Raw genomic sequence first — 12,262 nt, forward strand, 5'->3', positions numbered from 1 at the left:
GGTGACCCAGCACATCAATTGTTAATGTAACCGTGTTGTTTCCAATGTACATTTCAAAGGACATTCCGTACAACTTTGTCACCAGTGTGATTTCTCAGGATGCACAAACAGAACGGGTGAGGGTGTGTACTGGAAGCAATGGGGAGGGGGACACATCTGAGGAAAATGTGGAAATTCCTAGAAGCCATCCCCCTCCCCATACCTGCCCATATAAATATAGCTGCTGTTGGTGTAAAAGACCAAGAGAAGAACAGGAAACAAGTCTATAGATCTATGGTCTATAGCCCAAAATGTGGCCCCTAATGATCCTGTCTGCCTGTGTTCTGCAAGGCTATGCTGACAGTCTGGTGAGTACCCAAAATCTCTAGGTCTCATGGATGAACAATTAAATGTACCTCATGTTTGAATGGAAAATGCTTCATGGGTGATCTATCTATCTATCTATCTCATATCTATCTATCTATCTATTGTCTATCTTTCTATCTATTATCTATCTATCCATCTATCTCATATCTATCTATTTATCTATCTCATATCTATCTATCAGTCTCATATCTATCTATCTCATATCTATCTATCATCTATCTCATATCTATCTATCTATCTATCTCATATTTATCTATCTATTTCATATCTATCTATCTATCTCTTATCTATCTATCCCTCTATCTAATGTATCTATCTATTTCATATCTATCTATCACATATCTATCTATCTATAGAAAAAATGCAGGCAGCACACCTCGACTGAAATCCAATCAGGTGAAGTTTAATCCATGATGTTATAGAGACTATGTTTCTCCAGCCTCACGCTGGCTTTCTCAACTTGAGAAAGCCAGCGTGAGGCTGGAGAAACATAGGGGGAGATTTATCAAAGTTGTCTATGTCCCGCATCAATATAGACCAAACTACAGAGGGTTAGGCCGGTCTATTGTGCACCTAATTTATCAAAAGGCGCACGGCTCTTGATAAATTCTGTGCACAGACTGCATGATCTATGCTTTAGTCTATATTTAAACCTGCTCCAACATGGTCTGACATTTCGGCGTACTTTCAGCCTATGCGACTTGTCGCTGAAAAGTCGCTTTTGATAAATTCAGCACCAATGCATTTTTCAATGCATTTCAGTCTAAAATAGACTTGCATGCATCATGTTCTAAAAATCCTCTAGAGCAAAAGTCGCAGAAAAGTCGCACAGATTTAGACTGCGACTTTCTGTGCGACAAATTTAGACAAGAAAAACCAGTCTAAATCCTTTGATAAATCTCCCCCAAAGTCTCTATCACATCATGGATTAAACTTCACCTGATTGGATTTCAGACGTGGTGTGCTGCCTGCATTTTTTCTATTGATTGAGGAACCAGTGGGCTGAGGTTCAAGTCATGCGTGCACCCCATTTCTTCATTATTTATTGTTTTCTGGATGTGCTGTTTTTATTGGATATTTATCTATCTATCTATCTATCTCATATCTATCATCTATCTCATATCTATCTATCTCATATCTATCTATCTATCTATCTCATATCTATCTATCTCATATCTATCTATCCATCCATCTATCTCATATCTATCTATCTATCTATCTCATATCTATCTATCCATCTATCTATCGCATATCTATCTATCTCGTATCTGTCTATCTATCTATCTATCCATCTATCTATCCTACACATGAGTCCCTGTTATGGCTCCTGTGAAAAGGGACATCTAGTGCTGTGACTGGGGGGGGGGGGGTAAGCAGGCGCTGCTGTGGGTACGAGGATAAAGTAGGAGGCACTTTTCTGTTAACTAATGGGATATATAGGACAATGTGGCATTACTGTTGCAGCTACACTACATTTAACACTTTTGGGCAACAATGCTGGGACTGATAAATGTGAGGGAGAACACTGATGGGGCAGCTGTTTGATGGACACAGCAACATCTATTACTAAAGTGGAGTACAGCTCAGCAGTGATGACTAGTAATATTTGTCATATGCAGAAATTTGACTTAAATGGGCACTGCCAGATACAAAAATGTTTGATCTGTTGTAAAGCATGTATAACCAATAGGGTTTGCAATTGATTTAATTAGAAAATTTTCTGTAATTCATACTGAAAAATCCAGTCAAACAACTGCCCCCCCTGCCTGCTTGGACACACACTAGTCCTGCTGTGTCCATGCATCATCAGCTATGTCATGGACACACTTCCTTGATTGACAGCTGTGAGTGCAGAGCTCCCACCTAGAGGAAAAATCCACCCACTGTCAGCTTGTGTCCCGCTACTGTCAGTGAGGACAAGCTGGGAGTTGTAGTTTTGCTAATGCTGGGAGAGATGTGAGCAGACAGCATACTGAGGGAGGGGGCGGAGACCTGCATAGTGAGGCCACGCCCCCTCCCTTTGAGAGGAAATTTAGACTAGTGAGCTAAATTAATAGTGCAATAAAAAAAAAATAAAGGTGCTAGACAAATAAAAATTAGATGTACATGGTCAGGATTAGGTACTGAGGGATACGCTTTACAGGTACTCTGACAGGTACGCTTTACCTTTCGCAACTTTTTGGCTTCATGCAGGTGAACACCACTGGAACTGTAGATGAACTGGGTGTTTGTCACTGTTCTGTTGCCCTCCCAGACATCACATTCCCTGCAGATCGATTGGAGATCCTAGAAATTTCCAACAAGAATCTGAGCATCAATGTGGAACAAGAGATCTCTAAGGTAAAACTAGATGAAGTTTATTACATTATCCGTCACTGTTGGTTCCTTTCTTGAAATTCAGGATATATTTGTAAAATTTTACCATTATTTTAGATGCAAAGTTACCAAGCTACATTGACTGGGTACCTGCAGAAGCTAAGGAACCTGACCAGACGGGTGGAAGTCATGGAGATGGGTGGAGTATCTTACACAGAACTGGACTTTGAGCTGCTTAAGTTAGAGATTCGGGAAATGGAGTCACTTGTTACTAGACTTCAAGAATCAATTGATGGATCCAATACTCTGGTGGAAGCTCTCTATGTGGAGGTAAGTCATCACTTAAAGATTTTCAAATAAGATACATAAAACATACCTGCAAAGGCAAATCTATACACTGTCCTGTTGTGTCTAATCTCCAGGTCCATAATATATCAGTCATGGTGAACCAGCTAGAATCATACGACAAAAACAATGTCCTAGCAGTGAGACGGGAGATTGCATCCCTGCGGAAGAGACTTCAAGATTGTGAGAAGAACAAAGACAATCCAGTCCAATCACCGATCAATTATGGTAAGATAGATAGATAGATAGATAGAGTTCATGGATTTAAAAAAGTTCAAGCTACATTCCAATTGTGTCCCTATTATGTTATTTCAGAGGAAAGCAAAAAACCCTTGTGAGGCCGATGCCAATGGCTCCATACCAGGGGGAAAAATTACTTCCTGACTCCAATATGCCAAACAGAATACATCCCTAGATGGATAAATAGATAGATATGAGATAGATAGTTAGATAGATAAAGGAAACAGGAGCAGCACATCCAAAAGAGGAAAGCCTAAGACAGGTGCACGCAGATATAGGATCCTGGCAGGGCAATCCAAACTTAATAGATTGTAGATAAATGCAAATCACCAAGTAAAGTCCAACAAAGTGTGATTTATTCCATGGTACAATGTTTCAGTAGCCTCACACTACCTTTTTCAAGTCTTTCTTTCACGTTTTCTTGGTATGCTGCATTTATCTACAATCAATCTAGTTAGATAGATAAAAAAGATAGATGTGCCCCCTGTAATTTCCCCCCTCAAATGCCCTGAGTAAGTGAATCCCCTTCTCCTGAATGCCTCAGTGTATAGGTAATTATCTCCTACAGAATGCCCCACTAAGTAAGTAACCCCCCTCCCCCCTAGAATGGTAGTTGGTAGATAATTCTTCCTTCCAGAATGCCATCAGCAGGAAAATTATTCTGACCCGGAATACCATCAGCAGCTAGGTAAATCTCCCCCCCAATATACCCCAGTAGGTTGGTCATTGTTGCCCCCAGAAGTCCCCTTGTAGGTTGGTAATGCTATCAGTGGGTATATAATTTCCCCACTTCAGAATGTTCCAGTAGGTATATAATTCTCCCCCCGGAATGCCCTCAGTAGGTGGGTCATTTTCCCCATTAGCTTTTTCTTTCACTTCCCCTTTTCTTTCACTTCCTGCCCGGTCACCTGAAGGAGATCAGGTCTTCATTACAGGCAGTGCAGGCTGCCTGTAATGAATTGATGCCATTATGTGTGGCCTGCAGGAGAACCCTGTTTATTGCCTGACTCTCTGCTCCTGTACACTATTTTGTGATGATGCGAACGCCACTTAAATCATCATTCCCTTTCAATTCTTAAAGGGGTACTCTGACCCTAGACATTTTATCCCCTATCCAAAGGCTGTGGCATCTCAAACATCCGATGCATGGAGTGAACTTCGCTACGTACCGGATGACTGGCGTAGAGCGAAGTCTTGTGATCTCGCGATCATGCCCCGCTTGTGCCGTCTCGCTTGTGACGCCCACGCCCCCTCAATGCAAATCTATGGGAGGGGGCGTGATGGATGTAGACTTGCATTGAGGGGACGTGGCCGTGACATCACAAGCAGGGCGTGACCATGTCGTCAGAAGCCTCTGGCGCTCCGGCGTGCACCCAATGGTCTAAACGAACACTGGGTGCAGCAGAGAGATCACATAGGTCCCCAGCGGCGGGACCTCCTTGATGGAACATCTTATCCCCTATCCTTTGGATAGGGGATAAGATGTTTAGGGATCAGAGTACCCCTTTAAGACTGTAGCTTAAGGTTTTTCCCCACAGTCTGCAGTAAAGGTGATAAGTGTCTGATCTGTAGGGGTGCAACTTCTGGAATACACAATACATTTTGAAAATGGGTTTACAGAGTTAACCTATTGAAAGGCAGTATTCCACAATTTAAAGTTATTTCCTATCAAAAGCATAAGGGATAACTAGGTAATCAGTGGTGGTCTGACCACCAGTCCTCCACGATTCATACACACAAGCAGTTGTGGGAAAACTTTTTTATTTGTCAGCTCTTAGATTCACTTTGTTGAAATGGCTTCTAGACAGGCTTTGGCAAGACATGCAGAGAGAATTACGGGAATCTGGATACCAAAAAGTTGCAATAAATTGAAAGTGATGTTGCCTATACATGTAAATAACTTGTTCTATCTTTGATAACCTTAGGATCCTGCAATCATGGTGGAATTGTCAACATCAGTAAACCATTTGTTGTCCAACTGAACTGGTTAGGATTTTCCTATAAATATGGAGGATGGGGAAAGGACTCTTACTCGGGTGCAAATCAAAATGTACATTGGGTGGCCCCTCTCATGACAGATGCACGTGTAATGAACGTGATTCGATTCTACCCCAAGTACGACGATCTGTTGCTCTACAAAGACGCCACAGAGAAGGTGCTCACCATATTTCTTCCCCGTGGTAATGTTGACTATGCCAACTGTGGCCAAGGTGGAGGAGTGATCATGTTCAACAGTTCCTTGTTTTACAATTGCTTCAACAGCAGGGACATCTGTAAGTATAACGTAGACACCAGTGGACTGGAACGTAAGACACTCACCGATGCCACCTTTAACAACCGATTCTCTTACTCCTCCTCTCAATGGCAAGACATCGACTTAGCCAGTGATGAAGATGGTCTCTGGGTTATTTACTCTACAGAGCAAAATTCTGGAAACATTGTCATTGGCAAAGTAAATCCCCTTACCTTAACGGTGGAGAAGACATGGAAGACATCCCAGTACAAGCTTGGTGCCACCAATACCTTCATGGTGTGTGGAGTCTTATACGCTACAAGAACACTTAGCACCAGAAAAGAAGAAATCTTTTACATGTATGACACCAAGACAAGTCAGGAGGGGCAGATAAGCATCATCCTTGACAAAATGATGGAGAATGTGCAGAGTCTTTCCTACAACCCCAATGATCACAAGCTCTATATGTACAACGATGGCTACCTAGTCACATACGATCTGACCTTTAGGTCACTGCCCAATCCTGCCTAAATCTATGTGTATGTATATGGACTTTCCTTCTTAAAGAATCTATGTCTGTGCTCTTTTATAGAACATCACCAACTTCATCTGCATGGCATATCTTGTACATTTTGCTGCAATTTCTGTAATTGTTAAGTGAATTTCCACCTTTAAACATTAGTTTTACCTAAACAGGTTCAATATTATGTGCTGAATCATTTCCTTATGTATCTATAGCAGTCATAGTTAGGGGCTTACTGCTAAGTATGCAGTAAGCCCCTAAGCTCCCCCTAGGGCAGTGGTTCTCAACCTGGGGTACAAATAACCCCAGGGGTACATAGCAGGTATCCAGGGGGTACTTGAAAAATATCAGTAATGGCAGCCACATCCACTGGTTACTGGTCTGGACCACTTTGAAGGAAATGGTAGGCTGACGTCACTGCACCAAGGAGCAGAGCAGGAGGACAGCAAAGGGGAGGCGCGGGCCCTGGGCAGCTGTGGGCAGTAACTACCATCAGCTTTGTTGCTCCACTGCCCCTGCAGACCGGGGACCTACTGCCATTATCCATAGCAATAGGTCCCTAGACCAGAGGAGCAGTGGAACAACAAAGTGGGACAGTATGGTGGCCTACAACTATATATGTGGGCAGTTTGAGGGCCTACAGCTATTTGGGGGGGGGGCGTAACAACTTTATGGGGACGCAAAGCGGGTTCTATTACTGTGTATGACAATAAACATGGGGAGTTTGTAAATAGGTGGGTATTGTTCTTTAGAAAGAAGCCTAAAATGTTTGTTTGGCTGGTTCTGTGGAGAAGTCTTGTATGGGAGAAATCTTAGTGGCGGTCAAGGCCAGATAGTGAAAAAAAGAAAAGTAAACAACTCCGGTTAGAGAAGACGTCACCTGTAAATCGGGGGACTGGGGAGATAGGGAGAGGAACAGAGGGCCTGTTATAGAGGAAAGTAAAGCATATGAATTATACTATCATTACTACAAAATATCTCTAATATGGGGGTACAATTTTTTGGGAATGGGCTGTCAAGGGGTACTCAGGCAAAAAAGGTTGAGCCCCATTGCCATAGGGGAATCTGAAGGTATTCAGAATGTTATGCCCTATTGCAGTGGTCTCCAAAATGTGGACCTACGGATATTGCAAAACTACATCTCCCAGCATGCCCGGACAGCCATCGGCTGTCCGGGCATGCTGAGAGTTGTAGTTTTGCAACAGCAGGAGGTTCACAGTTTGGAGTCCCTTCCCCAGTGTATATGTCTATGCAGGTAATTTCGGTCTTTTAATACTATACATATACAGAATCTGAGATCTAAAAACAACATGATGATTGAATGTGGAGATTTATACGTATTGATGTAATACTGTAATAATTATATGCAAACTTTTTTTTATCAGAAAAACTTTATTCCCTAATAAAATGTGTTTACTACTACTGATAGTTTAATGCTTCAGCAAAATAAACATTTTAATGACATATTTGCATGGTGCAGTTTCTACTTCAAACATAAATAATTTATAGGACTCTTTAAAGGGAATCTGTCAGCTGTATTTGCTGCTACGAGCTGTTGAAATATAAGTACAAACTGTACCTTTCTGGGAGTTAACGGTGGCTGCCAAACCTATAAAATTGTCTTTTTACTTTTAAGCCGAGTGTTAAGGAGGCAGAGCTGAGCTGCTACAGTGCCACAGTCTCACCCATATCTCCCAGCCCCTCCTAGACTGATGTAAAGGGCCCTGTACTTTAACCCCTTAACGACGAAGGACGTAAATGTACGTCCTGGTGATGTGGTACTTAACGCACCAGGACGTACATTTACGTCTTAAGCATAACCGCGGGCATCGGAGCGATGCCGGCATCATGCGCGGCAGGTCCCGGCTGTGGATCGCAGCCAGAGACCCGCCGGTAATGGCGGATACCCGCGATCCCGCGGATGTCCGCCGTTAACCCCTCAGATGCCGTGATAAATACAGATCACGGCATCTGCAGCATCGCGGTCACTTAACAGGATGATCGCCCACAGCGCTGCCGCTGACGGAGGTCCCCTCATCTGGCTCCGCTGCCTTCCGGGAGTCTTCTGCTCTGATCTGCCTTCCTGCAGACCAGAGCAGAAGATGACCGATAATGCTGATCAGTGCTGTGTCCTATACATAGCACTGAACAGCATTAATAATCGAATGATTGCTATAAATAGTCCCCTATGGGAACTAAAAGAGTGTAAAAATGAAAGTAAAAAAGTTAAAAAATAAAGTAAAAAAATTTGAAAAACCCCCTCCCCCAATAAAAACATAAATTGTCCCATTTTCCCTATTTTACCCCCAAAAAGTGAAAAAAAATTATTTAATATACATATTTGGTATCACCACGTGCGTAAATATCTGAACTATTAAAATAAAATGTAAATTATCCCGTAAGGTGAACGGCGTGTACGTAAAAGAAAAAAAAGTCCAAAATAGCTGCTTTTTTATAACATTTTATTCCCAATTTTTTTTTAATAAAAAATGTAATAAAAGTTTTGTATAAGCAAATATGTTATTAATAAAAAGTACAGATCACGGCGCAAAAAATTAGCCCTCATATCACCGCTTATACGGAAAAATGAAAAAGTTATAGGTCTTCAAAATAGGGGGATTTTAAATGTACTAATTTGGTTAAAAAGTTTTCGATTTTTTTTAAGTGCAACAGTAATAGAAAAGTGTATAATCATGGGTATCATTTTAATCGTAATGACCAGAGAATAAAAAACGCATGCCATTTTTACCATAAATTGTACGGCGTGAAACCAAAACCTTCCAAAATTAGCAAAATTGCGGTTTTCTTTTTAATTTCCCCACACAAATAGTATTTTTTTGGTTGCGCCATACATTTTATGGTAAAGTGAGTGATGGCATTACAACGGACAACTGGTCACACAAAAAACAAGCCCTCATACTAGTCTGTGGATGAGAATATAAAAGAGTTATGATTTTTTGAAGGGGAGGAGGAAAAAACTAAAACGTAAAAATAAAATTGTCTTAGTCCTTAAGGTCCAAATGGGCTGAGTCCTTAAGGGGTTAATGAAGGAGGGGCTGGGCATTAAGGGTAAGCATGAAGGCATGATATGCTATGGCACTTGGGCAGATCAGCCCTGCCTCTCTGACACTTGGATGAAAAATACAAAGGTGACTTTATAGTTTTGGAAACCACCATCAGCTCCTGAAAAGGTGCAGTCTGCTTTTATATCCCAACAGCTATACAACTGTGTCCAGGGGCGTTGCTAGGTCTGCAAAAGACCAGGGATTAGAGCCCATAGCCCAGGCCATGCCCCTAACCACACCCCAGTAACGCCCCTAACCCCACCCTCATTCACACCCAAACGCGCACAGTATACCTGTATACAAGGAATATAATCTCCATACATATTACCGCCATACTGTTATTGACCATATCTAACCAAAACTAAGAACAATATTGCCAATAATACCAGTACAAAAAACTAAAATTCTCAGCATCTCCAAACAAATGAAACACGTGCACACTGCTAGTTTTGTGTGTTACCAGTAGGAACAAATTATACCGCCATACAATGACCACCACCACCACTTACTAATAACACTATATTTTTTACTGAAAAAAATGAACTATACAAAAGACCAATGTATTCTCAAATACATTCACCATACAGAGGTAGATACGAGCTGTACACAGGATCTGTATACCATATAAGTGATTATATACAGGACCATGTAGAGATATATACCAGCTGTACACGGGCTCTGTATACCATTTAAGTGATTACAGTATATACAGGACCATATAGAGTTAGTGGGCAGCAAATCAAATCTGCAGCAGAAAATACGCACGCGTGAACATAGACATAAAATTACATCTAGGGACTCACAGATGGCGTCTTTTATGATCAGCGGCATCCTCTTTACTTTTCTTCTCCATTCGGATCAGACCAACATTATGGCTTCTTTTAGCCAAAACTTCATCTCTTCGGCATCTGCAGGTCTAACATGTTAGACTCTGCCTTTTTCCAGTGCCCTCCAGTGCCAGTGCCCTCCTCTACACAATCTCCCCATCTATAGGCCTCCACACTATAAAAAATGCCCCCTTGGTGTCCCGCTCAGTAAAATGGGCACGTAGGTAGCCAAGTAGTCAGGGATGTAGGTAGGTAACTAGCCAGGTAGTTAGGTAGCCAGTTTTTTTTTAGGTAAGTAGGTAGGTAGTCAGGTATGTAGCTAGGCAGTTAGATAGGTATGTATGTAGATAAGTTAGGTAGCCCAGCATGACAGTGGGAGAGTGTTTCCCAACCATAGTGACTCCAGCTGTTGCAAAACTATAACTCTCAGCATGCTCAAACAGCCTTTGGCTGTCTAGGCATGCTAGGTGTTGTATTTTTGCAACACCTGGAGGCACCCTGGTTGTGATACACTGTCTTGGAAGGCTTCCTGTAGCAGTGTTCCCCAACTAATGTACCTCAAGCTGTTGCAAAACTGCAACTCTCAGTTTGGGCAAACAACCTTTGGCTGTCTGGGCAAGGTTGGAATTTTAGTTTTGCAACACCTGGAGGCACCCTCGTTGTGGAACACTTTCTTGGAAGCCTTTCAATGCAGTGTTTTTTTTACAACCAACGTGCCTCTGGATGTTGCAAAACTACCACTCCCAGAAAGCCCAGTCTGGACATGCTGAGAGTTGTAGTTTTCCTATATCTACAGAGAGACATAAGATGTCAGTGGGTTCGTGGTGTGGCCAATACCTCTACCCCACCTCTTCACCTTGTGGGTCAATGTAGGCAGCATAGTTCCCCCACATTAGGTAGGCAGCATAGTTTCCCCACATTAGTTAGGCAGCATAGTTTCCCCACATTAGGTAGGCAGCATAGCTTCCCCACATTAGGTAGCCGTTTCCCCAAATTAGGTAGCAGTTTCCACACATTAGGTAGCAGTTTCCCCACATTAGAAAGCAGTTTCCCTACATTAGGAAGCATAGTTCTCCGCATTAGGTAGCATTGTTTCCCCACATTAGGTAGCATAGTTTCCCCACATTAGGTAGCATAGTTTCCCCACATTAGGTAGCGTAGATTCCCCACATTAGGTAGCAGTTTCCCCACATTAGGTAGCAGTTTCCCCACATTAGGAAGCAGTTTCCCTACATTAGGAAGCATAGTTCTCCGCATTAGGTAGCATAGTTTCCCCACATTAGGTAGCATAGTTTCCCCACATTAGGTAGCATAGATTCCCCACATTAGGTAGTGTAGATTCCCCACATTAGGTAGCATAGATTCGCTACATTAGGTAGCAGTTTCCCCACATTAGGTAGCATAGTCCCCCCCCCCACCCCGACACAGACAGACAGACACACACACACACTCACATGCACACTCACCTGGCAGCGCTTTTTTTCTCTGGCGACGGCCTGACAAGTGACGTCACTGATGTCCTCCTGCGTCCTCCTGTGAGCAGCGCTGGCACCGAGACCCAAGGCTATTGGAGTTACACCCAGGGCTATAGCCCCATTAGCCCCCCTGGCGATGCCCCTGACTGTGTCTATAGCTACAGCAGCAAATACAGGTGACAAATCCCTTTCAACTGCTCACAGACCACCCAGTGTCTTTAAATGACAAGTAAAGACATGTATTACTTTTAAGAGTTAATTTTAAATGTCTGAGATTGCAGTAAGGATTAGATGGCCATAGAAAAGGCAAAGATTTTGTATTACAGTCTTACAGTCACTGATATGTTGATCACTCAATACATGTGCAATGAATAGAATAAGCTGTCAAGCAATTGTAATGGAGGGAACAACCAGCCAAGCAATTGTGCTTCGTTAGGTAGTCTTTGTCTGGAAATTTGTTTAGTAAAGTCTTAGGGAACACTGCTAGTCAATGTTTAACCCCTTAAGGACCAGGCCATTTTATACCTCTGGACCAGAGCCTTTTTTGCACATCTGACCACTGTCACTTTAAACATTAATAACTCTGGAATGCTTTTAGTTATCATTCTGAGTCCGAGATTGTTTTTTCGTGACATATTCTACTTTAACATAGTGGTAAAATTTTGTGGTAACTTGCATCCTTTCTTGGTGAAAAATCCCCAAATTTGATGAAAAATTTGAAAATTTTGCATTTTTTTAACTTTGAAGCTCTCTGCTTGTAAGGAAAATGGATATTCAAAATATTTTTTTTAATTCACATTTCCAATATGTCTACTTTATGTTTGAATCATAAAATTGATGTTTTTTTACTTTTGGAAGACATCAGAGAGCTT

At 42.0% G+C, this 12,262-nt stretch overlaps 1 protein-coding gene across 1 annotated transcript; it reads left to right on the forward strand.

Annotated features, from left to right (window-relative positions):
* Positions 1–232: 232 nt before the first annotated feature.
* LOC130291334 (olfactomedin-4-like) lies at positions 233–7,457 on the forward strand. Its single transcript, XM_056539999.1, has 5 exons — positions 233–347; positions 2,560–2,706; positions 2,800–3,012; positions 3,105–3,255; positions 5,193–7,457. Exons 1-5 carry the CDS (start codon positions 291–293, stop codon positions 6,029–6,031), a joined length of 1,407 nt encoding a protein of 468 aa, XP_056395974.1. The 5' UTR covers positions 233–290; the 3' UTR covers positions 6,032–7,457.
* The last annotated feature ends 4,805 nt before the right edge of the window (positions 7,458–12,262 follow it).

Source organism: Hyla sarda, chromosome 9, assembly GCF_029499605.1.
Source record: "Hyla sarda isolate aHylSar1 chromosome 9, aHylSar1.hap1, whole genome shotgun sequence".
NCBI lineage: Eukaryota > Metazoa > Chordata > Amphibia > Anura > Hylidae > Hyla > Hyla sarda.